Below are 18144 nucleotides of genomic sequence, written 5' to 3'. Positions count from 1 at the left end.
AAGCAGGGGTGTCAAACTCATTTTAGGTTGAGGGCCGGACAGGAAAAATTACCTTTTTTAAACCTTAGTGCGCTGACAGTTACATTTAATATTAACCAAACAAACTACAAATTAATTTGCAAGAAAACTAGAAAAAAAGACACTGCTCTTTGAAAACGGCATTTGTTTTTACAGTTCAAAGACTTTATTACACTTTTGTTTAATTTTACTTTTATTTAATATTTTATTAGTGATGCACAGATTTCGATTTTTCATGGCCAGTCCAATTTTTTTAGCAAAGCAAATTCGCCGATTCTGTAGCCATTGTTTTTGATTTCAATTTGATTATATAATTTCAGGATTTACAGCAAAAACAGCATGGTCTGACTATAGTTTTGTGAAGTTATGCTACATAAGACATCTCTATTTTTTTATTATTGTTCAGTTCATTCCCCGGGCCGTATGTTTGACACCCCTGACTTAAAGTGTCCCTATGATGCTATTTTAAAGATTCACATGCACCCAAAGTCAAAACCACTTTAATTTCAGTGTCGATCAAAGATTCGATCTCTCTAAACCCCGCCTTTCTGAGAGCTGCTCTGCTGTGATTGGTCAGAAAACAAACGCTCATTATCATATCTGAATCTCAGCTCTAGTAACAGTTTCACCGTATCAATCTCATCAAAGTGGAGAAAACAGCGTCTTCTCGACATGAACAACACGAACCAAACTCTTCCAGTCTCAGATACAATACAGTGATTGAGGGCGGGGCAAAGAGACGGGGACCAGAGGCGGGGATTATGCAAATTAGATCCAATTCTACATAGATTCAGCAGGAAGTGAGACTGAATTACTGAAGACTCATTTCAGTTCAGAATCGATTCTTATTAGAGAGAATAACTATCTGCACTTTGATATTTAAAGCTTTGCAGACCTTTTACATTCATTTGAAAAGCGTAATAGGGACACTTTAAATGTGTGTTCTGGTTTTCTTTCCGCTGACCAGCGCGTGAAGGTCAGTATCAGTAACATTAACACACTAACTGACCTACAGCTGCTCGAGAACCAGCGCTATCTGTTTCCATGTGAAGGAGGGCAGCAGGACACCGGCGTTCATTTCATGGTCATTTATTAAAGTCAGTGTGAAACTGCATGACGTCACATCCTTTGAAGGAAACATGCATGTACTGTGAGGTCAAGGGTCACTGACCGGAGCGATGGACTGTAAGGCAAATAACTTAATCGTTCATGAGGAAGTCTGTGTGTTCGTTCTCACCGTGAAACTCGATTCACGACCCATGTTTATTTTTACACACACGAACGTGCGAGCCTTTAAACAGTCCCGGATTCCCACAACACTGAAGGTCAAAGTTCACATTCACCCTCGTTTGGTCTTATTCACATGTGTCGACTACAAAGTGCTCATTTATTCAATACAGCTATAAACAGCCACAAAAATAAAAGGCAAACAAAATAAAACCAGTAACGAAACCATCATAAAAACAGGAGAAGAATGTGGCAACGACAGCACGAGTGGCGTCACGGCTCCGGCTCACGCTGGCGGCTCCGTCGGCACTGATTGTCTGAGGCGGGTGAAGCTCCTGACGCGTGACGTTTGACAGCAAGATGTGCGATGAGGTCAGATCGTCCGTCTGACTGTGGCGAATGTTCATGCTGAGTCCGTTCACAGTATCGGATAGTCCCGGTCGGGTCACCGGAGGAGGTCATGCGCTGGCTCCGGGGCCCGGGTTGGGCGGGAGGGCCGGCGGGACCCCTGAGGTGGGTGAGCCGGACTGAACCTCCGCCTGAAACTGTGCCAGCTGCTCGGGACTGGCCAGGTTCTTCAGCAGCGCGTTCTCCTGCTCCAGCTGAGAGTTCTTCTCCATCAGCTCCTTGATCTGCTCCTTCAGCACCTCCACCTCCTCACGCACAGCGTACATCAGGTGACTCTTCACCAGGTCCTGCAGGAACACACAGATCAAAAAAACAATAAAAAAAAATAAATAAAAAAAAAATCACAGCCAATCAGAAGAGCATGGGGGCGGAGTCTCTATAAGCACACTGGACTCACAGTCAAATCAATCAAAAATCACAGCCAATCAGAAGAGCATGGGGGCGGAGTCTCTAAGCACACTGGATTCGCAGTCAAATCAATCAAAAATGACAGCCAATCAGAAGAGCATGGGGGCGGAGTCTCTAAGCACACTGGATTCGCAGTCAAATCAATCAAAAATCACAGCCAATCAGAAGAGCATGGGGGCGGAGTCTCTAAGCACACTGCATTCGCAGTCAAATCAATCAAAAATCACAGCCAATCAGAAGAGCATGTGGGGGCGGAGTCTCTAAGCACATTGGATTCGCAGTCAAATCAATCAAAAATGACAGCCAATCAGAAGAGCATGGGGGCGGAGTCTCTAAGCACACTGGATTCGCAGTCAAATCAATCAAAAATCACAGCCAATCAGAAGAGCGTGGCTCCAGCCATGATGTTGTAGAAATACTGACCTTATGGATGCAAAATGAATTTCAGTGTAAACAAATAAATCTGTATCACGTTAATTTTAGTAATTTTGTTGTGCGTTTTTAAAAGTTTGATAAGTTTTTGTTTTTTAAATGTGCGTTTTATAAATTTTTTAGTACGTCAAGTTAATCTAAAAATTTAGAAATGTTGCCTCGGTTTATTTGTAACTGTCTCCTGTTTTCAGTAGTTTGTGATGCAGGATTAATGAGCAATTTCTAGCTGGTTAAACATTTCCGAGCAAAACACAGCTAGAAATCCCATGACACTGACAATCACAATATTACGATTCCCTTATATTTCCACCAGAATAAAGGACTTAAAGCGGATTTATAAGCGCTGGATCAGGGATTCTGCCTGTATATAATCTTTGCATCCGTCTGGAGTGGGAAAGAGGAACAGAATGTTCTTCATCCAGAGGGTGGAGCTGCTCAGTTATTCAGGGCATCAGTGTCAGCGTTTGCCTAGCAACAACCACAGCCTCCAACAGACCAATAATAAACACAGAATGAGCAGTTTCAAATTAAACTGCCTTCAATGTCATTACAATTCACATTCGAATAATAACCCAATTATTTTACATATGAATGCGTGTTAAATGAACCGTATATGACTCCATAATGTCAGAAGGCTTCATGTCATGTAAAGATGATGTTCAGTGAAGCAGAATAATGATCTTAATCAAGAAATGTCAGATAAACTCACCATGGCTTGCTCGATCTTGTTGTCTATGGCCACCACACTGGCTCCTGAGGAACTGAGGAGAAGAAGAAGAAACACAGTTATTCATTCATTCATGGTTCTGATGATGTTGCATAAGAGCAGAAGATAAAGATGAAGATCGAAACTGAAAGGATCATCAGATGAGGGGTTTCCGATCGTTTGAGACGCTCCTGATATGATCACGAATATCTGGTGTTTACCTGTTCTCTAGACTGACGGGAGACGAGCTCTCAGCGCCCAGAACCGACGACAGAAACGAGATGGAAAAACTCCTCAGCTGACAAACACCGACATCCATCGCCACCGTGTAACACGGAGAATTCATTCTATTCCGCCATCAAACGCGTGGACCAGAACCGAGAAACATTCGAGTCGCGCTGAATGTCACATTCTCGCTCCGGTTCGTGATTTATTCCGATGATTTCGACACAAAGGCTCTGAATGAACTCAGTGCAGCGAGAGTCTGCAGCCGCTGACATATTTGCATAATAAAAGAGGCAGCGCGCTATTGGCTGAGACCGCGGGTCATTTCACTAATGTATGCCGCGCCCCGCCCCTCCCTCCTGCTGCTTCAGAGCTGACACGAGACGCGTTCAACCACAACCACTTCACTAAAGTCACAATGAAATCAAAACAGACTATTCTTATTTTTTTATGTGCACTTTAAAAAAAAAAGTATATTCAATTCGATATCTATTTGTGTAGCGCTTTTCACGATACATATCAATGAATGCACGTCAACATTACAATTTAGAGAATGCAGTTAGCTAATAATGTAATAAATTAAGCAATTTAATTTACAATCACTGTTAGCAGTTTAATTGAAGGTAGAAGCAATGAACTCCTGGAAATAATGAATTACATATTAACAATAATTGGGATATATAGAAATTTGGGAATGTGCATGTTGATCCAGATATTGCGTCATATGAAGTCCTCGCCGTCTCTTCATATGCCCTTGTAATCTTTAAACTCGCCATGAAAGTGAAGTTGCACTCGTTTTCTCTATTCTGTCGTATATCCGAGTGAAACGCTTCTCAAACAAGAGCAAATGTAGGGCGGGGCTTGATTTTGTCTGTGGGGAATTGATTGGATGGTTGTGGTTTGCTATTGGTGGATCTCATGTGAGTGACAGGTTGCCCCGCCCTCATCATCAGAGATCTAATTATTGGCAGATACTGATATTTATATTTATTTCATGTCAGTATCTGCTGTACTGTTATAAAGATCTGATCATATAAATATCAGCATCTGCAGCAAACAGCATATTTTTGCTCAGTTTGAGTCTCTGAATGAATTTTTTTCTGTTTTTTAATCCATATTCTCACTATATCAGACTATATGAGCCATAAAAGCCTGATGCATCAAATATGATACTCTAAAAACAAGAAAAGGTATAATAAACCTCCATTTTAAAAAAATGCACTATGTAGAAATAAATTAAAAATATTCCTGTAAAGGAATAACCGAAACAACTGTAAAAACTAAAATATCCACAAATGAACGCAATGCAAGTCGCTTTAAATAAAAGCATCTGCCAAATGCATCAAATATAAATGCACAAAGAATGTTCTTTTGATAAATACACTGAAATAACTTCACAGCAAATGCGTAAAGATACAAAATCTCAAATACTGTCATCAGTAAAGACACGAATCACGTGTTCATCACCCTGACCCAGTTCCCATCAGCCCCAAACAAACAAACGGGAGCGTCCGTGTGTTTTACCTGCGGTGTCGCTCCAGTTCCCAGAACAGCAGATGCAGCGGCATCTTCTCGGGCAGCCCCGTTTCTCTCATGGAGCCGTCAATCAAACACTCCGGCCGCCGAACCCCGTTACGCCCTCACACGCAAACCACATCGACACTGCCACGCTACAGATCTGTGTGTGTGTGTGTGTGTGAGCTGCTAATTGACGTCCCACTGAACGGCTTCGATGCTCGTCACACACACACTAACAGTGGAGAAGAAGCTGTGATGTCACTGCAGTCACGTGACCAGCTGCTGTTACATAAACAGTCAGTGAAGATTAGAAGCAGCAGCCAATCACATGCTCAGGTCTGGACACACACCACACGCCCGTATTAGCGTACGGTCCGCCGCACACAGCACGAGCCCAGCGTCCACCGCTACAGGACAAAGACTGAGGGAACACACACACACACACACGGCCACAACAACACATGACCTACAAGAACAATTAAACCATCACAACATGAGGAAGTGCTCGATTCACACAAACAGCACAAGACACGCTAATAATGGGTCACATGGTCTAAAAAAGCACATTTCATGAAACTCAAATGAAGATAACGTGGATATGATGTCACTGATGGGCGACGCAGGGTCACGGTCCTGGTCAAAACTGCTTATTTCTCTGGATTTAAATAGTCTTGGAAACATTTGGGATAATGTAAGTACATAAGTTAACAAAATATACAACACTGTTATAGTGGTTTCTGGATATTTTAATCTAAAAATCTTACATATTGTGCCTTTAATAAACTCCAGAGCTGCTGCTTCAGATGCATGAAGCTCTGGAACTGAACATCTCCAATCAAACAGATCGCATCACCGCTGCGAGATAACACTCCTGCTTTCAAGTGTGTGTGTGTGTGTGTGTGTGTGTGTGTGTGTGTGTGTGTGTGTGTGTGTGTGTGTGTGTGTGTGTGTGTGTGTGTGTGTAGGACTGATGAAGTGAGACTTTAGTTCAAGCAGACGAACATCTGAATGTGTTTCTGCAGCTTCGCTCTTTCTTCTCGTCTCTCAGTGATTGTGTAAATCTGGTGTGTTTTCACGAATGTTTCTCAGAGTCTCACATCACCTGCGTCTCGTCTCTCAGATGTGTGTGCAGGACACAGGGCACATAGCAACTGTTGCCAAGGTGTGCTGAGCTGGTCGTCTGCGATTGGCTGGAGGTCTCGGTGTTGTCTTACATAACTGACATGTCACACAAAAGCGAGTTGTGCAGCGCGCGCACACACACACACACACACACACACACACACACACACACACGTGCTACTAAACACTCATCTAGGGCTCTATGAAATGTTTAATTTTTCCTAAATTCTGTTTTATTTTTCTGAGTTCCATTTTCATGTTTTAATTACATTTTTATATATACATAAAACATGTTTTTTTTACAATAATAGTGCCCTATGAATTTTTTTTTTATTCTGTGTTGCGTGTTTTAATGTTTCTAGATACATGATTTAATACAAACTTAGTATCAAAAACAGAAACACTAATGTATTTAATCTATTAAATTAACAATTCCTTTTATTTATTTGGCAAACAAAAATCAAAATCTGCCAAATTCGGAGACATTCGGCGTTATACTGTAAATTCTATTTTCACAATTCCGTCCACATTTTCCACGCCACAGAAATCACAGATCTGTGATGATGATGATGAAGACACAAACACAGACGGATGTGAGATTATCTGCTCACTCAGATTAAAGACACACAGCTGATCTGAGGCTCAAAGCTTCTCCATCTAAACACAAACTAGTGTGAGAGGAGACATACTGCCACCTTCAGGACACACACAGCACTGCAGCGCCTCCATCTAAACTCTAACAGGACAGTCATCAGATCAGGGCCTGTACCATGATGGTAGTTGAACAAACTCAGGGTTATTGGATTAGTATCAAGTTGACAAAACCATGTCGAACCTCAAACGGACAAGAGTCAGATGATCATCATCTGTACTGTCCTCAGATCAGCTGCTGATATCAGCTCATATACAGTCAGACACACTGCTAAAACTGAAACCATAGAAAAACATGTTCATTACTTGAAATAAAATAAAATAAAATAAACTGAAATAAAAAAAAAATAAAGTTTTACAAAAAATAAATAACTAATTCAAAATATTAATGAAAACTATATTAGTGTCTCAATGATACTAAATCAACACAGATTCTGTCAGAATCACAGTTAGAAATATGAATTCAGATCTCAAAGCAGCACTTTCATATTCTAGCGTTTTACTTCTGTGAGGAGATTTCAGACACTGTTGAATGAAGACAACGAAACAAAACCCAACAGCACCTGACTTTAAGAACAGGAACATGAACTCATAAACAGATTTCATCTTCAATATTAGTAATAAATCACTGCACTGTACTAAACTCCATCCAGACACACTGAATGAGTTTATTCTCCGATCATCACTGACTGACTGAAGCAGATCCTCCAGAAACTGCTGAAAAACATCAAAACATCAAGTTCTTCCTCAGTGTTTCTGTCTCGTTTTCCAGCACAAATATCTAAACATTCTTAAATCAAGATACATTTACTGGAGAAGCAAAATGACAGAAGATATTATGTTTTTTTTACTGAAAAAATCATGAAGTGAGTTTAAGTTTAAAACAAGATCAATCTCTGTCCAAGAAGTCAGAAAAATAATCTGAATTCAAAGGAAAAACAAGCTTATTTTTCTGACCCCGCTGACAGATACTTGTTCTTGTTTTAAACTTAAACTCACTTAAAGACTCAATATCTTGATTTAAGAATGTTTTCCTGCAAAAATATGTTAACAAGACAGAAACACTGAGGAAGAACATGTTTTCCGTGTCGCATCACATGACAGCTGACGCTGCAGTTATTACACACACGAGACAACGTCACATCAATGATTAAAACACACGGGTCACGTGACGCCGTTGGGGTTTTTCCACTGGACTCTCAGCGTGAGTCAACACCGCAAACCACAAACACAGACGCTCATGTCACATGACCTCACCACACGTGTGGCGTCTCGTAAATAAAAATGTATTTTTATTCCAATTCTACTTTCACTTTTGTCAGTCTGACATTAAAAATGAATCTGATTTAACTTTCAGTTACTCTGCAGTGTGAAATACTGCATCCCACAATGCAGTGCAAAGAAAATAAGAATAAGGTTAAAGTACTGAATACTGAGGCTCGTCTCCATCGGTTCAACACTTCGTCATGACGACGCTCACATCTTCTGCTGAGTCACTTACAGAACCGCAGATGCGTCACTATGGCAACCAGACAGGCCGCTCGCCCCGGTCCACCGTCAGAGACTCTGATCCGGACAGACGGGAGAAACAGGGCAGATCTAGAGGAGAGACGGACGAGTGCTCCGGAGACCAGCGGATATATTTAGAGGACTGACCGAACATTGAGCTCAAACTGAAGAACAGAGACTCATTCAAGGACAAACACTCAAACACTGATGTACAGAAACACTGTTGTAACTGCAGAAACACTGACGGATTCTGCTACGACACATTTAACCTGTTCGTGATGTCACAATGCAAACATACAACTAGACTTGCAAAATATCTTTATTTTGAGTTGAAATATGAGATATCATGAGATTCACCCTTAAACTGTTGATCTCAATATTAGATCATATCAACATCAGGGTTATTTTAATGACCTGAGACTAAAACTAAAAAACACATTTTTGTAAATTGAAATAGAATAAAGTTAGCTGAAATAAAATAAAATATATATAAAAAAACATGAACTTCTTTTATTTCAACTAGTTACCAAGGCACAATTTCTCATTTTCATTTAATTTAACTTTATGTATTAAAATAACTAAAATAATAATAATAATAATAATAATAAACAATTAATATATTATATATATATATATATATATATATATATATATATATATATATATATATATATATATATATATATATATATAATAAAAACTAAACAAAAACATAAAATGGCAACTAAAATTAACAGAAATAAAATGGGAAATATAAAATTAAAACTACTTTTTTAAAATTAAATATAAAATACAAAATAAAATATATAAATATATAATTCTCACTTTCATTTATTGTAACATTATGTACTAAAATAACAAAAAAATAAAAATAATTAATAAAACAAAAAAATAAACTAACATGGCAACTAGACTAAAACTTTAACAAAAAAAAGAAAAAAAAATTATATTATAGATTATTAGATTTAGTTTAATGTTAGATACTAAAATAACATTTTTTTATATTTTTTTTTAAATTAATGAATAAAATTTTTTTTTAAAGTAAATGAATAAAATTAAATAAAGAAAAAGTTAATTAAAAATTAATACAAATATATTATATATAAACCCCCAAACAAACACCAAAATTACTAAAACTTTGTTCTAAAAACAATAAAACAAAACTGAAATGTCAATTACACTCAACCAATCCCAGCCATCAAACCCTAACTCAGTTAACTCTTACCTGTCTTCATCTACTCCAGCAGAGACAGCGAAAGCCCCAGCGCCTCCGTCCGGTCCGAGCGCGGCCGCAGCATCAGGAGCAGCGGGTCCAGCGAGGCCCGTGAAGCCTCCAGCGGTCAGCCGCGGCAGAGACAGCAGAGAGTGATGCTGCAGCAGCAGCCGATGGGCGTCTTCCAGCTGCGAGGCCGTGACGTACGAGGGGGGGAACGCGGATGAAGACAGCAGGCCTCCAGTGTGCTGCTGCTGCTCCGGGTTGAAAGCGCTGCTCTGGGGCCGCGGAGAGACGGGCTGAGCGACGCCCACTGGAGGAAGTCCCGGAATCCCAACGGGCACCGGAGCGGCTCTGGGCGACACTGCAGTCTGAACGGGAGGAATCTGAAGAGGCTGAGCTGCCGGCATCTGGCTGTACTCCACTGGAGGAAGCGAGCCCTGGCTGGCGGACGCCGGAGGTGCTCTCTGGGCCTCTACCGCGTAGGGTCGGACCGGGACACTCTCCGGACCTATCAGGACGCTGGCGGCGGGGTGGAGGTCTTGTGGGTGAGCGTGCGGACCGGGGTAGGCCTGCTGGACGTCTCCTCCGCCGCTCAAGGTGCTTCCAGAAGAGGAGCTGCTCGTGCTCTCGTGTTCGGACTGGATGATGCTCTCCACGGCTCTGTGAACGGCGGACGCGACGTCTCCAGCCGGCGCGTCTTTTTCATAATACTCCGTACAAGTCCAGCGACCCTTCCGAAACGGCTCCGAGTTGGAATCGAGCTTCACCACCCTGAAGCGAGAGGCTGTGCTCATCTGAGGAGCTGCGGATGCAGCCGTCGCCGGCATCACAACGGGTACGGCGCCGGCGTCCAGACCGGCTGCAGCGGAGTGGCTCGCGGATCCCCCGGTCTCAACTTGGACTGAGCATCCACTCGGAGCCGGAGGGACAGGAGGGAGTGTCGACGCCAAAGCCGCGGGCCGCCCTTGAACGGCCTTGTGATGGTGGACTCCGTTGACCATGTAGCCCTGGTGCATCACCGGTTCGTTCGGCGACGTGACTCCGGGAGTCTCGCCTCCGTGCAAACTATTCAGCGTCTCCTCCGACGAGCTCCGCACGGGGACGCCCGTGTCCGTGGCTCGGGAAACCGACACGTCGAGGATGTCGGACGAGGAGAGGTCCTCCGTGTGCGACTCGTCCATGTCGTCGTAGCTCTCCGTGTCGTCGGCGATGCTGTTGTTGCCGCTGGCGGACACCTGCGCCGGCAGGACGCTCGTGATCTGGAAGCCGCTCTTCTTCTTGCCTTGCGCCCCGACGGTCTGGAGGTTGAGGCTGTGGGGCGGGTGGTGAGGCGACGAAGAGCCGGCTGGTGCCGGAGGAGCCATCAGCGCTGGCGTCTGGTGGTCCTCAGACGGGACGGTGGCTCCGCTGCCCCTGCGGCCGGCGAACACCGACGGGTGGGACATCCGCCTGCTCTCGCTGGTGGATTCTGAGTGATGCATCTGGTGGAATTCACTCTTGTACGGTCAAGCGTAATGGTCAAGCGAGTTCTGTACCTGATGGACACACTACAGTCTGTGCAGTGAGGTCAAGAAACAGCTTATAGTCCCCATTTAAAGAGCTTCTCGAGTGTTTATAATAAATAATGCAGGCTAACGCTAGCGGTTAGCACGTTTTAAGCTCCTGTTTGTTAAATGACAGCTAACTAAATCCTCCAGCAGCAAATATCCTGACAGAAACACATAATCACGAGTGTGTATCAGTGACACGCGTCAGCTGCGGCTCAATGCCGGCTAATAAATGAACATAAACAGACAGTCGACATCACCTCAGCTCTGCAGACGCTCATCCGAATTCTTGATCAGAATGATTATTGACTCAAACGCGGTTTAAATCCCTCGTGTCGCGCTTTCTGTTCTCAGGCCTGAGCGGAGACGGTGAAATGGCTTCATTCGCAGGTTTGCTGTCTCATCCTGTCTCTGTCTCATCACTGCTGAGCGCTGTTAGCACGCTAACCGACGAGCTAGCAGCTGTGGTGACGCCAGCAGGGGGCGGAGCCGCGGCGCGCAGGACACGCCCATCACGAGGCGCTGTTGCTGCAGCTGATCTGGAATCAGAAGTCTTGCGCTTGCCAAGGATGAGCTGCGGCGGGAGAGGCTGATCTCAGAGCGGCTGAGGATTTATTAGTTTTCACAAGGTTAAAAATAACCGGTTTTTTTGTTAAACATAATTTGTTATTTTTTTACATGGACTAATAAACATTTTTTTAAGTTTTGCAGTTTATTGTTTTCAGTAATAATATTGCAGTGGAGTTAATGTTAACTAATTGAACCACATTATAAAAAGTGTTATCGTTTTGTGGATGAAAACAAATCCACAGCCAAAGTTCATTTTAACTGCATAATAAAAGGCACTTGTTCTGTCACGACTGGCACATTTGATGTCTGACTGCACACGTGATCTGATCGATGTGACGTGTTGAATAGCTTATGAAGGACTAGATGAACCTGCAGAGCTTCTCAATATTAAACGCTTCAGCGTCTCCACCCATGATGGATGAGACACATGAACAGCTGCAGGTGAAGACAGAAACACACACAAGTCCAATCAGATCCTTTATTGACCTGCTGACAACAACATCTGTGAGCTTCAGAGCAGAAACATCACAGATCACACTCATTTCTTATATAAATTCATTTGTATTGTCGTCATCTTTTCTTTTGCAAGAACAAACATATGATTAGTAAATAAAATTAAAAAAAAGTGAAAAACAAATCTATGGAAGCTTGTTTCAGATACAGAATAAATAAAAAAAGGTAATTGCGACTTTCTCACAGTTGCAACTTTTTATCTCACAATTCTGGAAAAAGTCACAATTTTGAGTTTGCCACAATTCATACTTGCGAGAAATAAACTCACAATTGCTAGAAAAAAAAATTGCACATTTATCTCACAAATTCAGACTTTTCCCTTGCAATCGAGTTTATATCTTACAATGTAGACTTTAAAACTTGTAACTTTAAGTTTATATTTCACAATTGTGAGCTATAAACTCCAGTCCAAAACTCACGATTGCAACAAAAAGTCAGAATTGTGGGATTCAAAGTTTGTATCTTGCAATTTTGAGTTTATATGTCAATTCTGAAAAAAAAAAAAAAAAAAAAAAAAAATCAGAATTGCGAGTTTGGAATGTTTTTTTCCACAATTGCGACTTCATTTTTATCATCTCACAATTCAGCCTTTTTCTCGTTATTCTGACTTTATATCTCACAATTTAGACTTTATAACTCGCAATTCAGAGTTTATTTTATTTTATTTTATTTATAATTCTGAAAAAAAGTCAGAATTGCGGAAAATAAATTCACAATTGCGAGGAAAAAAAGTACTTTTTTTTTTTACATAATTTATGCAATTCTGACTTTTTCTCAGATAAAAAGTCCAAAATGTGCGATAAAAACTCGTGATTGCAACAAAAAGTCAATTGTGGGATAAAAAGTTTATATCTCGCACTTCTGACTTTATAACTCACAATTTTCAGTTTATATATCAATTCTGGAAAAAAAAGAAAGTCACAATTGCGAGAAAAAGCCCAAATGGTGAGATAAAGTTTGTATCTTGCAATTACAAGTTTATATCTCACAATTCAGAGTTTTTATCTCAAAATTCATAATTTGCACTTCACTTTATTACTTGCAATTCCGAATTTACATACCATAATTCAGAAAAAAGATAATTCTTGGACACATAAACTCGCAACTGAGTGAAAAAAGTACCTCGCTAATTTTTCTCAGAATTGTGAGCTATAAACTCACAACTGAAAGTTACAAACTCTGAATTTATAAGAGAAAAACTCATGATTGCAAGTCTGAATTGTGAGATAAAAAGTCGTAATTACCCTTTTCATTTTTTATTGTGTGGCAGAAATGAGCTTCGATAGGAACCATCTTTGATTGTCTTTGCGTTGACTGTCTTTAGTTCCTGCCGCACCATGAATCGTTCATCAGATGCTTCAAGCACATCAGTGACTTCCACCATCAGTCATGTGTTCACTCCATGACCTGATGAGTTCAGCGTGTTCTGATCCTTCGTCTGTGGATCACACACCCTCACTGATGGTTTAGTCCAGTTCATGTTTGCTCTGGATCGTCACACACCAAACCCTGAGCGAACAGCTGCCGGAACACACTGGCTCCGGCTGGACTCTCGTTCACACATGTGACGTCACATGCACTTTCTGAGCGCTTCTCAGCGTCCGTCTGAGGATCCGAGCGCCGTCCTTCATCTCTAGTGACGTCTTCATCTGACGCGTCACCATTGTTTGTGTTCACACACACGTCGATTTCCTGACAGTCTTTACCAGCCAAACCGAAGAATCCGTTACGGACGATGTAGCGGACGCACTGCAGAACGACGTTCCTCTCGTGACGGATGTCGGGAGCCAGCAGCTGCACGACAAACACACAATCAGAAGATGAACATCGTCTGCTTTAAGATATTTATCAGCTGAAATACTGATGCAGGCGTGTGTGTTTGACTCACCATCTCTAGTAGTGTCGGTCGATGTTGCTGTGGTTCAGCAGGTTGACTGCGACCGCCTCGACCTCCTCCTCTTCCTCTTCCTCGTCCTCTTCCTCGTCCTCTCCCTCTTCCTCTGCCGGCCGGGGCATGATGGGATTGCTGTGGTCTGTCTGTGTGTTTTTCCTCCTGCAGTGCTGTGCTCCTCTGGACAGGAAGCGCATGAGCGTCCAGTAACGTCTTATTCTCCTCTAAAGCCAGACTGGCCTTCAACACAGCAGCGTCTGTGACAGAGTCAGCAGGAGTTCAGATGTTTGGAGTGCTTTAATTACGGATAACTCGAGGAAATATAAAAACACTACTGGCTTGACATTAAAACTCACTAAACATTAAAGGGTTAGTTCACCCAAAAATGAAAATAATGTCATTAATTACTCACCCTCATGTCGTTCCACACCCGTAAAGGAACAAAAATTAAGATATTTTTGATGAAATCTGATGGCTCAGTGAGGCCTGCATAGCCAGCAATGACTCTCTCAAGACCCATTAATGCACTAAAAACATATTTAAATCAGGTCATGTGAGTACAGTGGTTCAATATTAATATTATAAAGCGGCGAGAATATTTTTGGTGCGGCAAAAAAAAAAAATAACGACTTATATAGTGATGGCCGATTTCAAAACACTTGCTTCAGGAAGCTTCGGAGCGTTATGAATCAGTGTGTCGAATCAGCAGTTCGGAGCGCCAAAGTCACATGATTTCAGCAGTTTGACACGTGATCATGATTTGTGATTCATAACGCTCCGAAGCTTCCTGAAGCAGTGTTTTGAAATCGGCCATCACTAAATAAGTCGTTATTTTGTGTTTTTGGCACACCAAAAATATTCTCGTGGCTTTATAATATTAATATTGAACCACTGTACTCACATGACCTGATTTAAATATGTTTTTAGTACATTAATGGATCTTGAAAGAGGAAACGTCATTGCTGGCTATGCAGGCCTCACTGAGCCATCGGATTTCATCAAAAACATCTTAATTTGTGTTCTGAAGATGAACGAAGGTCTTACGGGTGCGGAACGACATGAGGGTGAGTAATTAATGACATTATTTTTCTTTTTTGGGTGAACTAACCCTTTAATATTATCAAATGTAGTTCATTGAAACCTTAATGTAAAGTGTCGTACCGTCTGTGTCTCCTTCGCTCTCACTGCTGGTCATTTGGTCCCCATAGCTGGACATCAGTGACCCGAGGGCAGAGGTCACGCACTTGGGGGCGACGGTGAGTCCAGGCTGCGTCTGCTCAACAGATTCGTCCTTATCAGACTCTGAAAGAACAAAACGAAGTTGATTACATGATCAGATCTGAGTGATTCTCATTCTCGTCCGGAGCGTGTTTCTGACCGGGCTCACTGTCGGCCAGCGCTGCGAGCGGGTCTCGGTCCTGATGCGGCCGCTTCAGTGAGGTCAGCTGATGAGATCCGCCGCGGCCCCTGCTGTGGCTCTTGATGCGCCTGCACACAGATCACGATTAAATCACCCAACCAATCAAACGCAGCGAACGCATGTGATCAGAAACGCACCCGAACTGCGGCGTCTCCAGCACGTCTCCTCGCTGCTCCTTCACCTCCACCAGCTTCAGCTTCTTCTCCACGTTCCTCAGCGTCGGATAGTTTCTGCAGACATGAAGAGGGTTTAATGCAGTGACACGAGACTCTTAAAGAAATGATATGATTCTTAACGTGTCCTAATAATTATTGTGAGTTTTCACACTTTTGACACTCTCGCCTTTGTATGGAAGCTCCTTTCCACCACGGAATAAAAAATTAAAGGCTAATAATCTTTTTTTCTTGCAATTCTGCGAGTTATAAATTGGGAATTGTTTATAAACTCACAATGGCAAGTTATAAAATCAGAATTCTGAGATAAAAAGTCGCAGTTATTTGTTTTGTCTCATATTTGATAAAGTTTGCATTATTGATTCTGTTATTTTCCTGTTTAATCTGTGAAGCTGCTTTGAAACATTCTGTATTAGAAACAAATCTTGATGACTAAATGTCCATCTCACTTGCGTCTCTCTTCTCTCCATTTGGCGACGTCCTCTGCCGTGTCCAGTTTGATCTTCTTGGCTCCTGGACCGTGATTCTGCAGGAGAACATCAGTGTCAGTCGCTCAGATTTACACCTTTAACAACAAATGGCTGGTATGAACTACAACGAGCTTCTTCCTGGGTTGGTGACATCACTAACCCTAACATTAACATAAACCCCGCCCCCGAGAACACGCAGCAAAGGGGGCGGGGCCATGTTGGGCAGCTTTAGAGAAGAGGAAGAGTTGTTGTAGTCGAGTGTTGTTGTCATGCCGTCATTTTACGCCGGACTGCTTCACAAACGAGGGTCAATTCAACACAAAAGATGAACATGACGGCACATGCTAGTGGATGAGTTGAATCAACTCCACAGCAACTACATCAATTTATCCACTAACCATTCAGAAACGTCTAAAAGTTGTAACTTCTTCCTGAGTCTCTCCATCAGTGTCGACTCCGGTTTGAACAATGTAAGGCTGAACACTTTCCTCATTTTGGCTGCGTGAGATTCTCCAGCTTTGTTGTTGTTGAGCTGTTAAAGCTCCGCCCTCTTCTGGAGCAGCAGCTCATTTGCATTTAAAGGGACACACACAAAAACGGCGTGTTTTTGCTCACACCCAAATAGGGGCAAATTTGACAAGCTATAATAAATGATCTGTGGGGGATTTTGAGCTGAAACTTCACACACACATTCTGGAGACACCAGAGACTATCTTGTGAAAGGAGCATTATAGGTCCACTTTAAAGTTAGAGTGATTATATCTCTTCTAGACGGTCACGGGATGCTTACGTTTCTCCAGTGGATCTTCACCAGCTTCTCATGTGCAGTGAAACGACAGTCTTCAACAGAACACTGAACAGAAGATCAGACGAGGATCAGAATCACTGATTGAGCTCTGAAAGCAGTTCATCTAGTGTGGATTATGGTGGATTGATTACCTTCACGTGCTGCGAGATGTGTTCATCGTATTTGTCTTGAGTTTTGAAGCCTCGGTCACACGTGTCACAGAAATGACTGAACTCAGGCTCCTTCTGCTGCTTCTGCTCAAAGAAACAAGCAAAACACAGTCATATATGACTGGAGATAAACACCAATACTGGAATAAATCAGACAAATAAAGATTTTATTACCTTTTTACCCCACTGGTGCTGCCCTGAACCCCGCCAGACATTACGATGATGATGATGATGACCTGACAGAAATGACATGAGGTCAAACCCAGAACTGATGTGGAACTGTTTCATACGAACACCTCTTTAGTGCACTAAACACATGACCAGACCAACTCGACAGCTGACCATGATCCTTCATACAGAAGATGCTGAGGTGGTACAGATGGTACTTTAATGTGCTAAAAGTGTAGAATATGATGTTTTTGAGTATATGACGTTCTCCGCTCGCGTACCTGCGTACTGCTGCTGCCCGTGATACAGCGGCTGCTGATGGTGGCGCTGGCCGGGGCTCGAGCTCCAGGGTTGGGTCCAGCTCCAGTCTCTGGACGCCTCGAACTTACTGTGCTGCGGCGTGGAGCTGCTCCAGTGAACCGCCAGTGAAGCTTCTGCTGCTCCGCTGAAGACCGGCGGCGGATACCGCTCCTGTTCACCCGTCATGCTCGTGCTCGTGTTTTAGATCGGTTCCGGTGAGGGTTTATAAAGTCACATAAACACAAACATGTGGTGCGAAAACATGCTGTCCTCCACACGTGTGCGTTGACTTAAACGTCACTTCCGAACTGCGCTAAACCAAAGTCCCTAGTCTTTGGTTAAACGCATGACCATAGATGTATATTTATAAAGATGCGTCGTAAGCGTCCGCCATATTGGAACGGTCAAAGTCGATCCGTGAACATTCAAGAGCAAGTTGACTGAGCGTCTGAAACCAGTCAGACACGTGAATGTCTAAACGATGATCTAGATGATTTTGCTAAACTAACACAATACAAGAAGACAAACGCGTCAACTAATACGACATTAAAAAGTTACTATAGAACATTAAAAAAGTAAAACCCTGTTAAATTGAGTTAATGCATATAAAAACACAAACTAACCCCACGTTTTAGTAATTTATAGTAAATACTGTAGTGCTTTTGAAGCGTACTAAAGTACTTGAATTAATTCGC

At 42.3% G+C, this 18144-nt stretch overlaps 2 protein-coding genes across 4 annotated transcripts; both read right to left on the bottom strand.

Moving 5' to 3' along the window:
• Window positions 1–1091: 1091 nt before the first annotated feature.
• Window positions 1092–11429, bottom strand: zgc:65895 (uncharacterized protein LOC393546 homolog). Of its 3 annotated transcripts, none has more exons than XM_067372976.1 (3): window positions 9450–11429; window positions 3203–3254; window positions 1092–1940 (listed from the first exon to the last, which is right to left on the bottom strand). In XM_067372976.1, the coding sequence occupies exons 1-3, from the start codon at window positions 10919–10921 to the stop codon at window positions 1704–1706; spliced, it is 1761 nt and encodes a 586-aa protein (XP_067229077.1). In that variant the 5' UTR covers window positions 10922–11429; the 3' UTR covers window positions 1092–1703. The 3 variants fall into 3 exon arrangements, with proteins under 3 accessions (XP_067229077.1, XP_067229079.1, XP_067229078.1); XM_067372978.1 differs by lacking the exon at window positions 9450–11429 and adding an exon at window positions 4949–7620; XM_067372977.1 differs by lacking the exon at window positions 9450–11429 and adding an exon at window positions 3421–4936.
• A 639-nt stretch (window positions 11430–12068) lies between these two features.
• On the bottom strand, window positions 12069–17743 carry nufip1 (nuclear FMR1 interacting protein 1). The gene is made up of 10 exons (XM_067372980.1): window positions 17431–17743; window positions 17156–17217; window positions 16964–17065; window positions 16815–16877; window positions 16004–16080; window positions 15519–15611; window positions 15340–15449; window positions 15123–15263; window positions 13959–14218; window positions 12069–13864 (listed from the first exon to the last, which is right to left on the bottom strand). The coding sequence occupies exons 1-10, from the start codon at window positions 17633–17635 to the stop codon at window positions 13547–13549; spliced, it is 1431 nt and encodes a 476-aa protein (XP_067229081.1). The 5' UTR covers window positions 17636–17743; the 3' UTR covers window positions 12069–13546.
• Between the last annotated feature and the right edge of the window lie 401 nt (window positions 17744–18144).

Source organism: Chanodichthys erythropterus, chromosome 21 (genome assembly GCF_024489055.1).
Source record: "Chanodichthys erythropterus isolate Z2021 chromosome 21, ASM2448905v1, whole genome shotgun sequence".
Lineage (NCBI taxonomy): Eukaryota > Metazoa > Chordata > Actinopteri > Cypriniformes > Xenocyprididae > Chanodichthys > Chanodichthys erythropterus.
Note: the sequence above shows the minus strand (reverse complement) of the source record. Positions and strands in the feature narration are given on the sequence as shown.